This window comes from Balaenoptera ricei, chromosome 7 (genome assembly GCF_028023285.1).
Source record: "Balaenoptera ricei isolate mBalRic1 chromosome 7, mBalRic1.hap2, whole genome shotgun sequence".
Lineage (NCBI taxonomy): Eukaryota > Metazoa > Chordata > Mammalia > Artiodactyla > Balaenopteridae > Balaenoptera > Balaenoptera ricei.
The window spans coordinates 100,963,590-100,985,797 of NC_082645.1; the positions used below are offsets into that span (position 1 = coordinate 100,963,590).

The window sequence follows — 22,208 nt, forward strand, 5'->3', positions numbered from 1 at the left end:
GTTCTACAACCAGTTTTGCACCTTCCTTTTTTCCCTTAATGGTGTATCTTGGTGATCATACCACCTCATTCCCGATAACTGGACCTCATTCTTACAAATAGTATTCTACTGTATAAATCTGTCAGAATGTGTATCATCTGATCCCTTTTGTTGGATTTGTAACCAGGTTTTGGATGTTTTGTACAGTACTACAATGGCAGTACTTGTGATATACAAGCAGGGAGTCGAAAACCCAGTTCCTCTGCACCTACAAGAGAAAACCCAGTCCTTCTGCGTTTGGAGAGATGGCTCTTTGCCTCTTCAGGCCAGAGCGGGAGTGGTGTCCGCTGGAGGGTCTGCTCTCACCCCCAGTGTGATCAGGCAGGCTGCAGGAAGAATCCCCTGCTCGTGTGAATCAACTAACTTCTCTCTGACGCTTAAATAGACATCGTTTTTTTCCATTGTTCCATCGTGGGTTTCTTGGGTGCTAGAAGAGTTACCTGTAAGGCGTTCAATTTAGGGTTGATTTATGTAGTTTTATGCATTTATATTTTCCTAAACTGGAAGTTCTCAAGGGTAGAGGGTGGCGTATAAACCACGTGAAACCGGGCACGATTAAAGGCCTTACGGATGACAGTGATGACAGTAGACGTGTCGGGGCTGAGCAGGCTGAGTCGTTCCCTAATAGATGAGACGCCGTACTGGTTTCTTTTCAGAGCTGGCCTTTTTCTCTTTCCATAATGCTGCCTCTGCTTTTTTTAACACCCACAAGCATCCATTTTCAACGGTCCCATCATCCCCCCTAGTCTGGACAGTATACGGGAGGTCTGACTCCATGTCAACTCCGTCCTGTAAATATCGGGCAGAGAACCCTGGAGTTACTTTCCAGCTCCTGATCTGTGAGCTGCTGTTCCCCGGGCTCCATCCCCAGGCTACAGCAGTGATGATGTGGGGAATAGGTTTGGATGATGAGCTGATTCTCTCTTACCGATAAGACTTTTCATTTTCCCCGTTTCATTGAAATGGTCTTGAGCCAAGGCAAGTGGTGCTACAGGCATCATTCAAGAAGCTCATTGTTATTTTAATGAGTCTGGATTAAACCGTGTAGGAAATTAGAAGGCCCAGGTAATTGAACTGTGGGAAATTATAGCTGGAGAAATTCATAGCTCTCCTGTCATAATGGAATTAGGTATTGGCAGTTGCTGAGAGGGCAAAAGTGCATCTCAAGAATGGTACATATTGTATATTTATAAAGAATCCTTTTTCTTCCCTCTGCTGCACCTTTATTTATTTATTTTGATGAGGCAGTGTATCTATCTGAAAACCTAATTTCCTCCCCTAGGCGACTGACTGCATGCGATTGCCTTATGCTGCCATCATTAACTCAAGGTTACAGTGGTTAACAAGCTGTTTCTAGACAACTGAGCCCCCCAGTAGGGTCCCTTCCCAGAGCTGAAATGGATTTTACCTCCAGTGATCTTTGGCCATTCCATGTTCCAGTACAGTAGGGAAGTGTCTCCTTTTTTATCTCACCCTCTTTCTCATCTGAGTAAGAGGCAGGATTTTGGGTCTGGTCTTCTTGGGTCAGGTTGGTGTCAGGATAAGGAGGAACCCGAAGTCTGTCATTGGAATTGACCAACTGTTCATGCCCGTCCTGCCCTCAGCTGAGCAGGCTGCTGCAGGCCTGGGCTGAGTGTAGGGTAGATGGATCCGGGTCCCACCTTTTAAGTCCTTATTAACTGCCAGATGAGCTTGAATCAGGGATCTCTAGGCTCGAAGCATTGTGCCGCTGAGTTAGTGACAGCCTTTTTTTTTTTTCCTCTAAAGAAAACAAATAGAAGCTTATACACAGGCCATTGCTGATGCTTTCTCCTGGGATTGAGAAACGGCTGGTCCTAGGTGTCATTATCTACTCATAGGTTCAGCTTGGGTGTCAGAAATCCATCCTGGAAAAAGTTCGGACCTGCTGCTGTCTCCCCTACTTCCCCTTCCTCTAACCATGCTGGATTCTTTGAGTTTACTCCACGTTCCGTAGGACACCAGTTAGCTTCCTTGTGAATATTTTTAGGCATACAGTGAATATTTATTGATTGCTTACTTTGTGCCAGCCACTGTTTTACGAAAACAAAGGTGGACACAGCCCAGTCCTTGATCTCAAGAAGCTTGCAGTCTAGTGAGGGAGACAGACAAGATAGAATTCAGTGTAAGGGACTAAGTGCTAATGTAGATGCGGGCAGAGGGTGTGGCCGAGGCAGCTTAGGAGATGACGCCCAGCCTCTTACACGGGTCACACCGTGAGGTTCTTGGAGCACACATGCTCTTTTTCTCTGGTCATGGTACCTTCCTTCACTTAGAGTTCCCAAGTTGTGGCCACCCAGAGCTCTGGAGTGAGGCCAGCCATAGTGTCTTGGGAATCTAGATCTACCTTAGATCTAAGATGCATGAACTTGAGAAGTACCTGCGGTCAGAGTGCGAGGAAGTGAAGGTGTTCATGCAAGATTCCAGGGGTGTACTGTTCCGGAGGCCTCGGCTCCAACTCCTGGTGGTGCTGGGGACATCCCTTGCGTGTCCTCTGTGCGTCTCAGCACCTTGGGCTTTTGTGTTCTAGGTTGCCAAGAGGGTGATCTTACTGTCGGGCACCCCAGCCATGTCCCGGCCGGCAGAGCTCTACACGCAGATCCTCGCCGTCAGGCCGACTTTCTTCCCTCAGTTCCACACCTTTGGACTTCGCTACTGTGGCGCCAAGCGGGTATTTGTTCTTTATTCCTCCTCTTCCCCGCCCACCCCCACCCTGATTTTCACACTTCCCTTTCCATTCCTTCTTTTCGGCTGTGGTGTGATCAGAAGAGCACTGGCCATAGAGCTGGATTCAGATTTTAGCTCTGCTTTGCCCCTAACTCTGACCTTGGAGTGTCCTCTAGGGTAAGATAAGAGCAGCCCCTCCGAGTTCTGACGCTTGTGGTGATTCCAGGTTAGTGTTTTCCAGTAGAGCGACCAGTGGCCAATGCGTAGGTGCCTGGAGCTCTGAAAGCCAACAGCTCTTGCCTCAGAGAAGGGCACTGAGGAGAGCTCCAGGTGAGGCCAAGGCCCTACATACTCTGTGCAAAAAGGACAGAGGAAGCCTTTGAACAGGTGGAGTGGGAAGCATGATCTCAGGCTCCCCTGGTGGGCTCTCATCAGTGGGCCTTTGCTCATAAATGTCAACTCATTATAGTGAATCGTGCCTGGTCAGCAGGCCAGAAGCCTCTGACCTGCAAATTATCTCTATGAATACGGTGCCAATGGAGCAGCTGCCCCTGAGCTACAGTCTGCACAGCTTCCGTTCTCCAAAAATGGTAGAGGAAGCCTTGTAAACAAATGCCATTGCAATCAAAATCGTGATTTCTGGACTTCCCTGGTGACGCAGTGGTTAAGAATCTGCCTGCCAATGCAGGGGACACGGGTTCGAGCCCTGGTCTGGGAAGAGCCCACATGCCGCGGAGCAACTAGGCCCGTGAGCCACAACTACTGAGCCTGCGCGTCTGGAGCCTGTGCTCCACAACAAGAGAGGCCGTGATAGTGAGAGGCCCACGCACCGCGATGAAGAGTGGCCCCCGCTTGCCACAACTAGAGAAAGCCCTCGCACAGAAACGAAGACCCAACACAGCCATAAATAAATAAATAAATAAATAAATAAATAAAAATTTAAAAAAATCACAATTTCTAAAACCTGTATTTTTAATAGATTTACTTAATTAATTAATTTTTTTTTTTTTTGGCTGCGTTGGGTCTTCCATGGCTTTGTGCGGGCTTTCTCTGGTTGCCGAGAGTTTCTCACTGTGGTGGCTTCTCTTGTTGCAGAGCACGGGCTCTAGGCGTACGGGCTTCAGTAGTTGTGGCACGTGGCCTCAGTAGTTGTGGCTTGTGGGCTCTAGAGCGCAGGCTCAGTAGTTATGGTGCATAGGCTTAGCTGCTCCGCGGCATGTGGGATCTTCCCGGGCCAGGGATCGAACCTGTGTCCCCTGCATTGGCAGGCGAATTCTCAACCACTGCGCCACCAGGGAAGTCCCTACTTTTTTTTTTTCTTTTAACTGTGGCCAGATTCTTGCATTAAGAGAAGCCACTGAAAAGAATGCCCCATGCCGAGCTCATTTTCAGCCCTATACCGTGAAGGCATTTGCTGAGAACTTCCAGTTGATTTCAGAGTGTATTTTTTTAAAAGAAGAAGCAGTTTTTGATCATTTTATTTCTCCACCTTTGGCTGTCTCTTCCTGCTGTCAATTTAGCAGAGGTTTACAGGACACCTATCACATCTCCAGCATTATACTAGGTCCACTGGCCCTTGAAGATGATCAAGCCTAGCCCCTGCCCTCCGTGGTTCACAGTCCAGGGTGGGGTGAGGCACGAGGGAAAATGAGCAGCTGAAACCCTAAGGCAGCAGACACCCTGGCTCCCTGATTTTCTCCAAGACCGTAGAAGTCAGTCCTGTTTCCAGTAAGATTGTTAGTGAAGGACAGGGTTTTTATTTTAATTGGTAACGTCTTCTCTACCTGTGTGGTAGGAAGTAGACATTCTTGCTCACTGCCTCCTTGAGCTGCTAAATGAAGGAACCGTTTTTATGAAGGACTGCCTGGGCACTCTAAAACCCTCCTCTGGTTTCAGCAAGACTGCAGCACCTGTGTTCTGGGTTCTTCCCTTCCGCCGCCTCCACCATGGCCGCCGCGATGGCATTCACCAGGTCACGCATGGTGAGGCCCACGCTGGGGAAGAACAGCTTCGTAATCCCTGTAAACCTCATCAAGTAAAGATATTACAGCATCATCTGTTACCTTGTGCACCAGGCTCTGTAGGGTAAGCCCTAGGGAAAATTTCTGCATTTAGTGTATGGGAAGAGTCTGACAACTGAGTGTCTCGTTTGTTCTTGAATGTAACAGGCGCCAAACCGCTTGACATCTTGCCTTTGCTGCCAGAAAGGTTAGCGCCAAATTGTGGGACGCCGTGATACACGTTTTTGGTTCTCTCATTCCTGACTTTATTTCTTCCTTTTCCTTCCTGTTTCTCATTTGTATTCTGTGAGGTTTTATTCATCCCTTAAAGCCACTTGAAGTTCTCTGAACAAAGCCAAGGGAAGAGAGGGTTGTGAGAAGGCCATTCCCGGAGGTGACGGCTCTGGTCCTGGCCCTGGGGACTCTCACAAGCTGTGTCTCGGTTCTGCCTCCACAGCTGCCCTGGGGATGGGATTATTCAGGCTCCTCCAACCTGGGGGAGCTGAAGCTCCTGCTGGAGGAGACGGTCATGCTGCGACGCCTCAAGGGCGACGTCCTCTCCCAGCTCCCAGCCAAACAGCGCAAGATGGTGGTGGTCGCCCCAGGCCAGATCAGCGCCAGGACCAGAGCTGCCCTGGATGCCGCGGCCAAGGAGATGACCACCAAGGACAGCACTGTGAGTCCGGGGCTGGAGATGGGGGTTGGGAGGTCCCCTTGTGCACAGCTGTTCCCTCCCTGGGGGGGCACTGCAGAGCTGACCCAGAGTCCCCCGACCTTGTCTTCCCGTAACCTCTGCCCCCGCCCCGGGCAGGATGGTGAGCCCGCTTCATTCCTCAGCCTACCTAGTCCGCTTCCAAAATCTCTTACTAATTTGCAGTTTTCTACTTGTGTAGACCACTGTTGACGGACAGTCATAGAGATAAACCCCAGGGCAACCACAGGATGGTGATACATATTCTGAATCCCTCAAAGAAAGTTGGAGTTTATATTTAGTGTATTTTGAGAATACTTCCTTTAGTAACGGTCGTTAGAAATTAGTCCTAAGTGTATTTGTTATATATGTTAACGCTCTAACCATCCCATGTCATTTGCTTTAGTCAAAAAAACAAATTGACATTTATATAACAAAGAGTTTTCAAACCCTCTTAACCTTTAATCCTTATTACGGTCATTTATGGTTGGCAACAGGTTGGCACCCCCATTTTATAGAGGGGGAAACTGAAGCTCACAGAGAGTGGGATTTGCCCAAGGTCTTATGGCTACTCCGTGGCAGAGCTGAGGCTATAACCAAGCCTGTTAGCCCTTATGTATTAGGGCTCTTTCCACTATGGTGACTTTGTCTTTTCAAAACACTTTCATTTCATATCTGTCTTTAGTGTCATTCTGTGCTAAGTGCTATAAAGTAATCTATACCAGCCCCGTTTCTGTCCTCTTGGGATAAAAACCTTGCAATTTTCATTCCCAAGAAAATGACAGTCATTGACATTTTCTGACATTATCATGAAGCATTATCTGGGCTTGATATTACCCTGTATACAGAAACTTAGATCTATATGAGATACCAGCCTTCTGGGAGAGTACAAAATAAATAAGATGACAGGAGACAGAATGTGTGATTTTTTTTTTTTTTAATGTTATTTTACCATGTGATGAACAAGACTGGCTAGTAATTTTTAAGAAACAGTGTAGGGTAGAGCATGCACTGGTAACTTGTCTAGCAGTATTTAATTTATGCTGTATTATACATAATAATCAGGATGGCCTGGAGGAAGTGAGCAGGCATAATCTCTTTGCCATGGAGTTTTCAAGTAAAGTTCCCTAACATTGATGTGGACATACAGACCAGTGGTTCTCAAATTATATTTCACTGGAACCACGAGCAGAACCAGGGTGTTCTGTTGCTAAAATCAGCATTGGTGTCTCTTTCTGATTTCTAGAGAAAAAAAGGCAGTGAATAAAAATGTTTTCTCAATTTCAGTTTTTTCTTAGAACTTTCTTAAACCTTTAATGTCTACTAACTTTTGCCCACCAGTGAACTCCACCAGACAAGGAAACCAATGAACATGTATAGCATATGTAATATTAATGGGAAAAATTCAGATGCATGATCTTTTTAGATGCAGAGGTCTGAATGTTTATAAAATGCTATGTTTTAGTTCCTTGTGTGTGTGATGGAAGAAAGTCTATTAGTATTTTACGGGAGTGCCCAGAGGACACCCTCACCTGTACCCAGTCCATCTCCTGAACCAGGTGGTGGAGAGCAGCCAGTGTAGACAACTGACAAAGCGGTCTGTGGGCATTAGAATTGAGGAGGAAAGTCACATCAAGTGGTCAAGAGGCAACTGTCAATTGTGCAGTATGGCCAAAAAGAAAAAGAAGTATGGGAATTTTGAACTTAGTGCAGCAAGGTTTGAAAGCATTTTTTAAACTTTCCGCCAATGTACATAGTTAGGTGAGTGGCTCTTTCCAAAGATGATTTCAGATGTAACCTGCAAGTTTGATTTCTGAGTTTATCGACAGTGATGTGAAATTGACTAGGCTGAGCCATGGAAATCAGGAGTATTGGGTGTTTATAAATCCCCGTAGCTAGGCAAATCCCTTAAATTCTTTGGGAATTGTAGATATTTTCTTCCCTAAAAAGGGGAGTCACGACCTGCCTCATAGGCTTGGTGCTGGAAAAGTACGAAGGACTTGTGACAGTTGCTCTGAGTCCTACCTGTTGTGTGTGATTGTTGTCTCTGCTTCTTCAGCCCAGAGTCTTAACACTATTTTGCAGGTTGTGAAAACAAACCCTAAATTGCAGTGTAATTCTTCAAGAATCCAGTGGAGAAGGGGGCCTTGAGTTCTTCCCAGTCCAGTGCTTGAGAATTGCTATGTGCTTCCTTGGTGTCTTGGGAAATTTAAGTTTGTCCCTAAGAGAGAGAAATTGAATAGATACAGGTTGCCTTCAGCATGATGCTCAAGCCAGATACTAACTTCTTTTAGATAATAAGACAAATTCTTGAAAATTTGGTTTTCTTTTGTGTTCTTTCATGTAAATTAATTTTTATAATGGAAAATCCAAGTAGCAAATGAATTTATGAGCACGACCCTTTAGAACATCAGAACCTTTCTTACTGTAAAGCCCCAGATTTGGTGCATCTGCAAACCGTGGGTCTGACTGGGAGCACCCTCCTGCCACCTGAACCCAGGACGGGGAGCCAGTGTCAGCCGGGGCTTGGGCCAGACGGCCATCAGCATGCCTTCCAAGCGCTGACTGGCTGTGAAATCCTGAACTGAAAGTGGTAAAATGGAGAATCATGGTTTTGTGGTTTTAGTCTGTGAATCTACAGAAAGGACCCCACCACCACCATTTTTATAGTGACTCTGCAGCCCCAAGTTTCCCTGCAATTTTACACATTACGGTGGTTCCAGCAAAGCACTGCTAGCCTGTCAAAAAGTGATTTCTTTCTTTGTTCCCTCACACCTTCCCATCTGGAGGAAGACATTTTTTAAAAAGCTTTAAATCACAGAAGCCAAGGTGAAGCAGCCAATTTATAAAACATAATGTACAGTGAAAGCTTTTTCTCCTTTTCAGCCAAAATAATAGATAGCTCTTCACAGGCTGAGAAAAGCTGACTCTAATCATCTTTTGTCTAAAGCCGTTTTTTGATCAGCAAGACCAGGAACAGAAAAGCGGAGCTGGTCCACGCAGACTTCCTGGTGATGGCATCAGCTCACCTTTCTGCCGTTTGACAATCCATTTAGATTGCAACGTAGAAAAATAAATTCAGAACCCAGTGGATCTAATTTAATAAAAACCTAAGAGGCAGGAACAAAGAATGCAGGTTATTTAAAATTTCCCAGGGGCTTCCCTGGTGGCACAGTGGTTGAGAGTCGGCCTGCCAATGCAGGGGACACGGGTTCGAGCCCTGGTCTGGGAGGATCCCATATGCCGTGGAGCAACTGGGCCCGTGAGCCACAATTACTGAGCCTGCGCGTCTGGAGCCTGTGCTCCGCAACAAGAGAGGCCGCGATAGTGAGAGGCCCGGGCACCGCGATGAAGAGTGGTCCCCGCTCGCCACAACTAGAGAAAGCCCTCGCACAGAAATGAAGACCCAACACAGCCATAAAATAAAAATAAATAAATAAATAAATAAATAAATAAATAAATAAAATAAAATTTCCCAGTCCATGGCTGACAAAAGAAGTAAGATAGTTAATGGGCTAGTATTATGCCTCCTCAGTTTGGGGAGCTTTTTTTTTTTAAGATAAAACTATTGATTTCTCCCACATTAAAAATACAGTAGATATCTATTGTATAAAATCTGCCAAATAAAGAAAAGTATAATATGTAACATTTATTAAGTGTTTTTTATCACTATACTATAAAAAAGATTAACCCATCTATTTATATTACATAATTTTGGCATATATCATTTAGGTATTTTTTCTATAAAATTTATGTGTATTTTGCTTTAAAATATATATTATTTATCTCTATATATATATATTATAACTTATGTACATAAGCAACATATGTATTTTAAAAGCAGAATTGGGATCTTATAAAGATACATCAAGTGGGGAAGAAAGCAAGTTACAAAACTGTATCTGTACCCTTTTCCATGTTGTTGTATGTTCTTTTAAAACATAATATTTGAAGACTGCATAATGTTTTCTCACCTGGCTATATTGTAATTTTGCCAGTCATTTGTTGGACATTTAAGTTATTTCAGTTGTTCACTATGCTAAGTAACACTACACTGAAAAAGCAGTTTACATCTGAATTTGTGTACCTCCAATTTATCTGAGGATAAATTTTAGGAGTGAGTTGCTGCATCACAGGGCATGGGCATATTTTGAAGACTTTTGGTACCTATTGATAAAGCAGCCCCAAAAGGGTTATTAGCCCAGGGTACCATCCCCCAAGCTGTGTGTAATAATGATGTTTGTTTTCTCACACCCACATTGGCTCTGGGTGTTAAATCTTGGGGCAGGGTTTCTGAAAGTGCTTTTTACCATCTCTCCCATCTGTTTTGCCCTCTCCCTTTCTAAGAGCAAGTGTGGAGTGAGTGTGGGTGGGAGGGAAGGACCTGACAAGAGTCTCTGAAGGAACAGGAGTTTAACTGTGGATTGAGAATGGGTGGGGTGCAGTCTGCTTGAGGCATACATGCTGCGGGTGAGGTCGTCAAATGGGAGCCTGGCACTGTGCCTTCAGCATATCCTACTAGGGACGCATTCGGTTGGAGGGCCTAACCTGCTGCAGGGGACCCTTTGAGAGACACGAATGGACTCCATGTGAGTTCATGGGCCACACGCGAAAAGTGTGTGTGTCCAGAGCCTCATCAGAATCCTGACTGGGCCTGGGGCTGAGAAACAAGTTAAGACACACACACAGAATCACATCGTCAATGTGAGTTCCCAGGAGGTTAGAGTTGTTTAATTGAACTGCTGCCACAAAATAGGAGGGGGACGGTGCCCACCACTGCCACGACTCATGTAGAAAATGAAATGGATCCACTACCCCGTCAGTGCCTCTACGGATTCCTATGGTTCCTGGGTCTCCTTCTTCTTTCTTGTCAAGGCCTAGAGGAGAGATGCTGTTTAAAGCCAAAAAACGATTTTGACCAGGTGGCTTTTCTCACCATCTGTGGTGTCTGTAATTTAAGGTACAGTCCAGCTGTGGCTGCTTTCCTGAGTTACTAATGAGTTCAGGGCCATAGGCGTTATTACTGTTGGGTCACCTCTTGGTTCCATGAGGAAGCTGCCATGTCAATCACTGGCCTCACAGAGCCCAGGCCCAAAATGTAGGAGCATCTATAAACCCATGCTGGCTAGTGGAAGGGGATGGCTGCCCTGTCAAGGATGGTGAGAGTATCTGTCCTCTCTGGGAACCCAAGAGTAATGGTAAATGTTGTCTCATGTTGTTATGAAACTGGTTAAGCACCTCCTGTGTTAGCATTCTTTTTTTTTTTTTTTTTTTAATTTCTATTTATTTATTTACTTATGGCTGTGTTGGGTCTTCGTTTCTGTGCGAGGGCTTTCTCCAGTTGTGGCAAACGGGGGCCACTCTTCATCACGGTGCGCGGGCCTCTCACTATCGTGGCCTCTCTTTGTTGCGGAGCACAGGCTCCAGACGCGCAGGCTCAGTAGTTGTGGCTCACGGGCCCAGTTGCTCCGCGGCATGTGGGATCTTCCCAGACCAGGGCTCGAACCCCTGTCCCCTGCATTGGCAGGCAGATTCTCAACCACTGCGCCACCAGGGAAGCCCTAGCATTCTTTATTGGGATTTATTTAGATGCAAACTCTAAAGAAAATACCGTTTCCTCTTGAGGGAAGTCAATTACCTTCTGTGGACACAGGCCAGAAACACGTGAATAACATTTTGAGATGATACTAGAATAGACTAGTTGGGGTCAGTTGGAAATGACTCAGTACGTCTTAGAGGTGAGCTTAGTCAGTTGGGTATGGACACAAGTTGGCAGAAGGAAAGGGGTGGGGGAACCTCGTGGGCCACTGTCATGTGTCAGTTGCCACCAGGCTGTAATACCTACAGTAAATAGGTGTGCTTAGCAGGGCCGCCTTCCCGCTGAGCGCATGAGCTTGGTATGGATGGTGAAGCACTACCTGCAATGACCTTCCAAAGAGCTTGCATGTTCCTTGCCTCACTGGATTCTCACAACAGTTCTCAAAGGGTGACAGAATAGCTGTGATGCTACTTTGTCTCCCAGGACAAAACCAGAGTCCAGCCAGTTCCTGTGGCGTGGCTAAAGCGAGGGGATAGGTCAGGGCCTCTCGGCTCTGGCGATTGATGTTGGGATTTGTAAAGCTCTTGGTGGTGATGATCATGTCAGCGTGTCACGGAGTTCTCAGAGTGGGAGACTTTAAACCCTCTATTTCTCCTTCCACAGAAACAGCAGCAGAAAGAAGCCCTCATTCTCTTCTTCAACCGAACAGCTGAAGCTAAAATCCCATCTGTCATGTAAGTGGTCACCAAGTGTCGACTTCTCTCTCTGTCTTTTTTAAAAAGAAATACCTGTTATCTTAGTCCGTCAGGATGGTTTTATTGCTCTGTAAGAAGTGATTAGAGATTTGAATGATAGTTGCCTTGAATATAAAGTTTAGGGCACCACGGCCTCATCACCCAGGAGGCATAAGTAGGCTTGTCGCTGGAGCCCTGCCAGGATGTGCTTGGGGTCCCTGTGAGATCCTGTCTTAACCCAAGTGAGCTGGAGCTGGAGCCACTTATGAGCAGGGTGGGGTGACCCAAGCACTGAAGGGAAGTTTTCCTCTTGCTAACAGAACTGTGGTCACTTGCCTGTAGGAAAAAAATTAGGGGGTTCACAGAAGACCAAGAAGCTGCCTTACGGAGATTCTCTGGTCGTCTCCAAAGACATCATGTTTCAGCTGTCATTTACCTAAATAAGAAAGAAGGTGAATATCATCGTTTGTTCAAAAGATATGGGCAAGTGGCTGTTGTCACACTTGGTCTCCTTCTGGCTTCTCAACTAAAGCTGGTGTAATAATTTGTGTTCTTAAAATTATTCACTGACTTGAAAAAAAAAATCTCAATTGTCTGCCTTGGCTAAAGAAAGAAAAACCCACTGCTGTTCACATATCACTGAGATAGAAACTTGAAGCAAGTCTAACGATGTGCAGCTTGCCTACTTTTTTACTGTTTAACATTTGTGTGAGACTGAGGCAGGATAATGGTCCAAGTGATTCAATTACAATGAAATGAATTTAGCGTGGGTTGAGCGGTCCCCGATTGGCTGTGGGGACCGAGATCCGTGGATCAATGGAGACCCACAGCCTGCCCTGCCCTCTCACCCAGCCTCTGCATCTCCCAGCCTCACCGGCCTCTCCCTCCGCCCCCTTAAATGTGGTTGGAGAGTGAGTTTGCTGCATTGTTCAAATCACAGGCTCTCCGCAAAGACTCCTGAATGTTGGGCAGCTCTCCTTCACCCTCTGGGCACTGCCCTTTTCATTTATGATACTGTTTAAGAGACCAGTGAACTCCAGATGTGGTTTTTATGGCCCGGAAATTTCTCTCTCAGACACTAATCTGAATTGCCTCCACCAACATTTTTCATGTGCTGCTGAATAACACATGGCATGGGTGTGAGCCCCTTCCCTCGCTCTCTCAGCTTGTGACCTACAAAATCCAGGGTCCATTGAGTGCTGGGCCCAGAGCCACCCTTTTCCCTTAGGAATTTTAAATCTAACCATTTTCACCTTATAAATAAACTTCGGTAATACCTTGTCTTAGTCCATTCATGCTGCTATGACAAAAATATCGTAGGCCGTGCACCTTAAACAACAAACACGTATTTCTCACAGTCCTAGAGGCTGGGAAGTCCAAGTTCAAGGTGCTGGCAGATTCAGAGTCTGGTGACAGTTCTCTTCCTGGCTCGTAGACGGCCATCTTCTCGCTGTGTCCTTGCATGGTGGAAGGGGAAGGATGCTTCCTGGGGTCTCTTTTATAAGAACACTAACTCCATCTCCTCCCATAGGCCCCACATTGGGGGTTCGGATTTCAGCATATGAACTGGGGGGCAGGGACACAAACATTCAAATCATAACATACCCTATACATACTTTTTCACAATTCCATGATAAATTATATAGTGATTTATAGTTTCTAACAGTTTTGACATCTTGTTAACTCATGTCACATTTATAGACTCCTCGTGAGATCAGTAGAATAAGTTAAAATGCAGAAACTGAGTAAATCTAACGTAAATCTCTAAACTTCAGAATCATACAGCTAGTAAGTGGAAATTAGATTATAAATCTTAAAACCCCAATTTCCTCTGATAGTTGCTTTTCTTCCCATTTTTGCTGTTGTTCGTTTTCATTTTAATGGACATCTTTCAATATAAAGCCAAGGTTATTGTGGTCGGCAGATATTTCCAGCTTGGTAGCTTAGGGACGTGAGGAAGGGCAGAGCAGCAATGCCACGTCTGAGATGTAGAGGGATGAGAGGCATTAGGAAAGCTGGGGGCCGTGGTGTTTATGGGCTGGCCAAGTTGATTTTATGGCCTTGTGACTTTTTGATGCTGTAGCAGTTAACTTTTTTACTTATATCATGGCAAATTTTATGTCTCTCAAACTAATTAAAGTAGATTCTGTTAGTACCAACAATTCACAAATTGAACTCAAATCCATACCGTAGTTGGTCATAGTGTTGTTTGAAAAAATTCTTAGATGTTTAGAAGAGAGTCCACTTACCTTTTCCCCACCTGCCTGTACTGTAATAGGAAACCTTGGAGGTTTGTCCTTCTCCAAGGAGAGCAATGTCTGTTCTTTGCCCAGACACACCCATGTGTGGGGATGGCCTCAGGCAGAGCGAGGGCTCCTTGTGTTCTGTCCGAGGAAGCTCACCTTCCCACCGCCCGTGCAGGAGCGATGACCTGTACTGGGACTGGGAACCCTCTGCAGGGCGCTAGTGCCAGGGCAAGCTTGGGATCTGCCAACTGGGTGACTCTCCTCCCTACAGCTCCTGGGGGTCGCTGCCTTCTTTTAAGGCCACAGCTAAAGATAAGGAGCAGAAAGTCAAGAAAAAACACAGTGGATGGAGGAGAGAAGTAAATTAAAAGCAGAATGAAGACCGTGGAAACAAGGCCTTTTCACCCCATATTCCTTGGCCTTGGAAACGAATTCACTTACCACTGCCTTAACTGCTGGCCCTGTGGTTTGCAGTCTGATGTGGGAGGGAGCTGGAGGGCGATCCCTGACGTCTCTTCAGTATTATTACTTACGTCTCAATACTACATTTCCAGAAATTTATTACTGTCAAGAATCCCTCAGTCCCTGCCCAGGCATTTTCAGATCTGTAAACAACACTTCAATTTTTATTGAAAACACATTATAACGATAGTAGCAGCCAAAGTGCAAACTGTTAATTATCTTGTATGATCCCAGGGAATAAGAATGTTTCAGTAACCTATCAGAGACACGTAAAACGTAAGGATACTTTGATTTATTTGTGTTTGGGAGATGACTAAAAAGTACGGAAGAACTCTTTCTGCATATGGTGGAAGATGACTTCCCCACGGTTCCTGAGGGCAGGGGGGAGAGGTCAGCTCTCAGAGGAGGGAGAGAATGAGCTGGGGAGGCAGGTACCCGGAAGGTATCTGCTACAGATGCAGTCACTTTTCAGTAATTAACCTCAGCTGGATTGCGTATGTGTTTAATTTATTGTGTTGTCATTGTCAAATGCAGTGAATATATCCTGGACCTACTGGAAAGTGGAAGAGAGAAGTTTCTAGTGTTTGCACACCATAAGGTGGTCTTGGATGCAGTTACTAATGAGCTTGAGAGGAAGGTAAGCTCCCTTTGAAATTCAGCACCGGATGCTTTTCTTGTTTGTGTGTCAGCTGCTAAGCAGGCCAAGGTCAGATCTGAGCAAAGAAATGAGATGAAGGTTTCCGGAAACATTTCTGACGACTTTCCGAATAATTTTTCTTGCTTGTAGAACCATGAACAGGTTTGTTTTAACCCATCTTTTAAAATGTTTTATTTTAATAGCTTTATTGAGGTATAATTACCATGCAATGAACTGCACATATTTGAAGTATACAGTTGAGCAGGAGTGGAGGTAGTTGTTGCACAGAAGGAACAAAAAGTGCCCACTGAACTGAGAAGGTATCTTGAGACCTAAAAACAAGGCAGGCAGCTCCATACAATCAATGGATCCATTTATTAAAGGGTAACTTACTTGGAGGGTAGGATTGGGTAGATGGTGATCCAGAGCCTTTGCAGCTGCACTCTGCAATACTGAGGAGCCACTGGAACAATTTTATAGTTAACCTAGGGTATAGGGGTATGTGCTTGGAGACAGGAAGCACATTCCTAAATCAAGATTTATGATGGGTTACTAGCCTCCTGAGCATCAGGCATGCGTCAGTGAAGGTTGTCATCATCGGAGACTAACCGAGCATACAGGCCACCTGGACCTAATGATCATTAAACAGTATCTATTAACTACGAAGCCCTAGATGACAAAGAAGAGATTTACTACAGTACAGTACAGTGTACTATAGTACAGCCCAAGGTAAGGTCACTGGAAGGACAGGAGGAACTGCACAGGCCCAAGATGGCGCCAGTTATGCTAACAGCCACACAGTAGTGAATATATCCGTCAGCCCCAGAAGTTTCCTCCTGTCCTTTGTAATCCCCGTTTCTCCCCATCCTCCCATCTCCAGGCCACCACTGATGTGCTGTCTATCACCATAGATTAGTTTGCATTTTTGGAGCCTTATATAAATGTGGAATCATACAGGATCATACAGTGTGTACTCCTTTTTTTTTAAATCTGATTTCTCTTACTCAACATATTTTGAGATTCATACATGTTACTGCATGTATCAACAGTTCATTCCTTTCTATTGCTGAGTAATATTCCATTGTATGCATGTACCACACTTTATCCACTCACCTGTTGGTGGACATTTGCCAACCCATCCTTTTTTTTTTTTTTTATTTTGGCTGCATTGGGTCTTAGTTGCAGCGTGTGAGATCTTTGTTGCAGCATGTGGGATCTTTAGTAGGAGCATGTGGGATCTTTTAGTTGCAGCATGGGGACTTCTTAGTTGACACATGCAGACAGCCCATCCTTTTTTAGTGACAAGTAGAAACCTGCCCAAATGTGAGGAAATAGATAAATGGTTAAGGTATACTGTTGTTGCATAATGAATTATTACACAGCCATTAAAAATCATGTTTTAGAAAACATTTTAATAATTTCGTTTATTTACAATATAATGTTTATCAGAGAAAAGCAAGATATAGAACTTTTTATTTAAAAGATGTAGCATACACATTGAGAAAAGAATGATGGGAAAAAATAGATTGGTAATTTATTTTCCTCATAATGTCTGTCTTTATCATTAGAAAACAATAAATGCCACTTAAAACAAGCTGATCTCAGGAATCTAATCCTGTGTTTCCCCTAGGGGGAATTATTCAGTATTTGCTAATTCAGATTTTGTAATAATGACCATATAGAACATAACTACTGTGAATAACAAGAAGTAACTACATAAGGTTATAAGGCATTAAATATATATATTAAAATTAAATTTTTAATTGCAAATAAAAAAAAATTTTTTTTTAAAGAAAATAAGCTGAACTAAACATGCAACTATCAGATACAAGTCAGCAGTTGACTCCTGGGCAGTTATCCCAGAGCAGTGAAAAGTTACATTCCCATAGAGACTTGTACACCAGTGTTCACGGCAGCTTTATTTGTAGTAGTGCAAAGCTGGAACCAACCCAGATGGCCTGCCAAAGGTGAATAGGTAACCATGGTACATCCCTGCCACAGAACACTGCTCGGCAGTGAGAAGGAATGAGCTGCGGGTGTGTGTGAACCGACTGTACGTGCGACGGCAGGGATGATACTCCGGGCAACGATGCTGAGTAAAAAGCGCCCAGCCCCACAGGTTGCACAGCGTTTGACTCCATTTATACATGTTCCTGAAGTGGAACATTTTAGAAATGCAGGACAGATTAGCAGGGACTGGGTGGGTGAGGGGGAAGCAGGAGGGAGGCGGGCAGGGCTCTAACAGGGCTACAGAGCATCCCTGTGCAGTTACAACTGTTCACTCTCTCACCTGTGAAGACAGATACGTGAAAACCCACATTCGAGATAAAGTTGTGTAGAACACACACACACAGGAGTTTAAGTAAAACTGGGGAAATCTGGATAAGGTCAGTGGATTGTATCGAAGTCAGTATCCTGGGTGTGATATTATGCTGTAGTTTTACCAACATTACCAGTGGAAGAAACTGGGCAATTCATACGAGGAATCCTTCTCTGTATTATTGCTTAAACTACATGCGAGCCTCCAGTTATCTCAACACAAGTTTCAATTGGAAAGGAAAGGAAAGACCGGGAAAGAAGCTCAGAAAGCAGTACGGAGTGGCGAGCTTGACGGTCCACCCGGCTTGGAGCCAGAGCAGCGCGGGGCTCTGTCCCTGGAGCCGTGCCGCCGAGGCCCCGCACCTGCGCCCACCTTGCTTCCCTCTCCTGTTCCCGCAGCGTGTGAAGCACATCCGCATCGATGGCTCCACCTCCTCGGCCGACCGCGAGGACCTGTGCCAGCAGTTCCAGCTGTCGGAGGGGCCCGCCGTGGCCGTGCTGTCCATCACCGCCGCCAACATGGGCCTCACCTTCTCCTCGGCTGACCTGGTGGTGTTCGCGGAGCTGTTCTGGAACCCAGGGGTGAGGGGCGTGCTCCTGGCTGCTGGCAGAGAGAGCCAGTGGCGGAGGGAGGTGGGGCCTCTGTGCGCTGTCCCTGGTGCCTGCGTCATCTTCCCTGTGTTTCTGTTAGGCCTGGTAAACACGCTTATACTTTGCACATCCATTGGCCGGGTATTAGGTCTTCACAACAACCTGCCAAGTAGTAGGCTTATCGACCATCTTATTACCAATGGGAAGGTTGAAGTTTTAGAAGGAGTCTCAGGATCCATCTCTCCATGAAGAAGTTGGAGCACACAGAGCTCAAGAGCATAGCTGTCACTTACGGGGAGCACGTGGCAGCCCTGGCCCCAGGCCTCTGGCTTCCCAGCCTGAGCCCCTTTTATCAGCCGCCCCCGGGAGCCACTTTACCAGTGGGGCCACAACAGGGCGACTGCGGTGGGTATTCCCTGAACATGCCCCGGGTGCCCACTGGCCTTACCCGATCAGCTGTGGCAGCAGATGGAAGACATTTGTTTGGACTCAAAGTTTTCTCCTCGACTCCAGAAAGAAGTTCTTTCCCTTCTGACGTTCTGACCAGTGTGGCTCTCATCGACCACACGTTGGCGACAGCTGTAACGATGGGTGGGCTTAGAGCGTGAAGGCATTTTATAACGGAAACCATGTTCTTGGTTTTCATTATTTATTGTAGGGTTTACCACCGTATAAAAGAGCCACCCTACCCCCTGATCATATATGGCCTCTCCCTGGGCGCGGTATCTCTGTCTGTTTAGAAGATAACTTTTCACTCCGTGGAGGGAGAGTGGCAGTGTGCCGGCTCTCCTTCGTCACAGCTGGTGGCAGAGCTGAAGCTGGCTCTCCCTCGGCAGCGCCCAGCACCTGGTCCGGCCCTGAAGGGCCATCCACAGCTACCCAGCTGCAGATTGAGGTCCCCCCTGCTGACCAGGATTGTGTTTGCTTCTCCCTTTTGTCAGATGACAGACCGTTTGTGGACAGAGGCTTGCAGGCCCCCTGCCACGTGACACGCAGTGAGGAGGAAGGGTTGTGGTGAGGCTCCGGGGCCAGAGGCCACCTGCTGTGGTGGGCCGAGCAGCTTCCAGCCTTGACCTACATGCATCCCGATCCCCGCCCCGCAGGTGCTGATGCAGGCTGAGGACCGGGTGCACCGCATCGGGCAGTCGAGCTCCGTGGGCATCCACTACCTGGTGGCGAGAGGCACGGCTGATGACTACCTTTGGTGAGGCGGCTGGCTGGCCCGGCAGTTGGGTTGACACCGATGACGTGTTCCCTTTGCCCCCTAAGAGCCTCTGCTTTGGGGCAGGTCTCCAGGGATCCACACAGAAGACCTGCTAGTAGTGCCCTCCCCCTTTCCTCATGACCCTGTTTGACCTCCTGCCCAGTGTTACTGGTGGCTGCAGGGGGCATGAGGAAATCCTGTAGGAATAAGGGGATGTGGCGCCTTCCCACTGACCTGAGACAAGGGAGGAGAACTTATTGGGATGAAATGTAGGTGGAATTTTGTTTGTAAAACACTCTGTTCCCAGACGTGAAGGCCTTTGCTGAGTCAAGGAGACTGCCCCCTCGGCCCCCGTGTCAGGTGTGCTGGTACCGTAAGGTCACATGTTACAGCGCTGCTGCGGGGCCGTCGGGGGAAAGGGGCTCACCCCGGGCCATGTAGTGCTTCCTTAGCAGAGACGGGGTCAGATTTTTTAACTCGGGGGTTTCATGTCCATTACTTAAGCAAAAACTCCCCAAATGCTCCCTCCCCATTTCCATTTCCCCCTTCCTCATATTGTTTCTTGATTATCTCATTAGTTTCCACTATCTATCTCTGTTTCCAGCATTATGACTAAGGCATCTCACCTTTATTTTGCGTGTGGGTTACCCCTACTTCCCTCTCTGTTAATGGATTTGTTAATTGGGCAGCTCATAACAGCTCCAGGTTCAAATTTTTGTTGCAATAGCATTTATTTCCTACACATCTTCCAGTAGAAAGAATTTTGAGCCTGACGATGTGAGCCCTGACTTGGTCGGTTTACAATAGAGAGGTCAGTATTTCAGGATGGGCGTTTGTGCCTGAAGAGATGGAGAGATGTGAAACAGTGAGCGTGTCTCACAAGAGCAGGGGCTGGTTCTCGCTGTAATCAGTCTGCTGGTTCTGTGCAGGTTGTTTCCACTGCAGCTCATTTCTCCCCAACAGGCCCCTGATTCAAGAGAAGATTAAAGTTCTGGGTGAAGCCGGGCTTTCTGAGACCAATTTTTCAGAAATGACAGAAGCCGCGGATTATTTCTACAAGGTAACACCAGCATGTGGCTCCCTGCCACTGGGGTGTCCAGAGGTCCTGAGCGGGAAGGTGTGAATCACTCCTGGGGACCTCCCCCAGCTGGGGAGCTAAAATGATGGCTGCATTCGTTCTCGGGTCAATCCGTGTGTGTGCATCCGTTTATGAAGAAGTGCTGGCATTAACTCCTGCTGCTTCTGACATGCCTTCCTAGATCCTCGAAAACCAGGGCCTCCAAATGCTGCCTCTTCCATCAGGCCATTAGAAACTGACAGAAAACTCCCCATGGCAACAGTTGAATTGTTGCAAAAAGTACATAGCAACACCACCGGAACACACCCCCCGCGCAGAATGGGGAGTGTTCACATAGGGTATTGCTTCTGTGTAGCATATTTTCCCCTCTGTTGCTGCACCTTATTCTCAGTGTCTCCCCACTTTATAGAGGGGTGAGCAGAGACTTGCGGAGCAGCAAGACTGTCCCGCAGTCACGGGTCACTTGAAGCCAGCCCAGGCGGAAGGCTTCCAAACTCAGCCAGCGTTCCCTGTGTGACAGCCCCTCTTATTGTCAAGGAGAGTGAGAGGCCGGTGAGCATCCTTCCGTGACCAGGTGGAGCCTTGTCAGAGGTGCTGAGAGGAGGCCTGTTTGCCTCTGGAGAGGGCAGCCCAGGGCCCAGCAGGCCTGCCCTGGCCTAGCTCTCCAGCCCCATGGCTGCCACAGCCCTTCCCCCTCCATTTCAATGAAACAAGATAGAGAGGAGCCAGAGTTGCAAAGACTCCCAAAGGCTGGTCTTCTTTCACCTGCTCGGGTGGTTGACAAGGAAGGTGAGAACTCGGGAGGTCCTGCCTGATGGAGGGCGACCCCTGGGGGGTCATTTCTAATGAGAGCATGGACAGAGGTCTGAGCCTCGTGTAGAAAGGCGGCCCTGCGCTTCAGGAAGCTGACATGCCTCCTCCTTCCTGTGGAACTGCCGAGCATCAGAAGCTGAGTCAGGTCGACACGATCTTGTAGGTGATGCTAAGACTTGTCTGAGGATATAATCTTTCATTTACATTTGCTTGCAACTAAATTCTTTCTTCGTAATGTAATTATTGGGATAAATAAGCCTCAGGGGAGATCATATTTTTAAACACAGGGTATAAATTATCCTTATAATTAATAAGCCAATTTTAAAACAACCTTCCTTTTAAACTTTTCGAAGAACTGTCTAATTCAGTTGAATGGTGACTGTTTTGACAGAGCCTTGGTTGTTATATGCCCTTTGAAAAGAAAGAGCCTTATTTTTAAAGGATACTCAACTAATGAGAATAGGTTTATTTATAACTCATTTATTTATACTGGCCTGACCCTCAGTTGCTTTGAATTAGTTAAGAATTTCTGCCTAGGGACTTCCCTGGTGGCGCAGAATCTGCCTGCCAGTGCAGGGGACACGGGTTCGAGCCCTGGTCCGGGAGGATCCCACATGCCGCGGAGCAACTAAGCCTGTGCGCCACAACTGCTGAGCCCACGTGCCGCAACTACTGAAGCTTGTGCGCCTAGAGCCCGTGCTCCGCCACAAGGGAAGCCACTGCAATGAGAAGCCCACGCACCACAACGAAGAGTAGCCCCTGCTCTCCGCAACTAGAGAAAGCCCACGCACAGCAACAAAGACCCGATGCAGCCAAAAACAAATCAATTTAAAAAAAAAAAAAGAATTTCTGCCTAAAGTACAAATGGAGTTTATCAATATTTATTTTGATTAATAATTATATCACTTAAAAAAAATTAAAATAGGGCTGAAAACTGTATCAGCTATTAGGAAAAGAAAATGTTGCCTCCTGTATAGGAGCCAAAAGCAGAAGCGGTCATGTCTGCCTGCCTGCTGAGAAGGGAAGTGAAATATCGTCTGATCTTGGAACTTGCTTCCCTTTAATTTATGCGTGCTCCAAGTTAGCACATAGCGTTGCCATCAAGTGCACGTGGAGAGCTCAAATGCACGTGGAGAGCTATTTCTACCTGGAGTAGGCTGCCTTGTGGGC

At 46.5% G+C, this 22,208-nt stretch overlaps 1 protein-coding gene across 2 annotated transcripts in view; it reads left to right on the top strand.

Annotated features, from left to right (window-relative positions):
- Positions 1–22,208, top strand: part of SMARCAL1 (SWI/SNF related, matrix associated, actin dependent regulator of chromatin, subfamily a like 1) — a 49,557-nt gene that overhangs the window by 25,119 nt on the left and 2,230 nt on the right. For both annotated transcript variants that reach the window (XM_059928643.1, XM_059928645.1), the window contains exons 11-17: positions 2,588–2,728; positions 5,182–5,400; positions 11,618–11,688; positions 14,931–15,033; positions 17,752–17,934; positions 19,047–19,147; positions 20,111–20,207. In XM_059928643.1, coding sequence (XP_059784626.1) covers positions 2,588–2,728; positions 5,182–5,400; positions 11,618–11,688; positions 14,931–15,033; positions 17,752–17,934; positions 19,047–19,147; positions 20,111–20,207 — 915 coding nt within the window. The remainder of the gene's footprint in view (positions 1–2,587; positions 2,729–5,181; positions 5,401–11,617; positions 11,689–14,930; positions 15,034–17,751; positions 17,935–19,046; positions 19,148–20,110; positions 20,208–22,208) is intronic.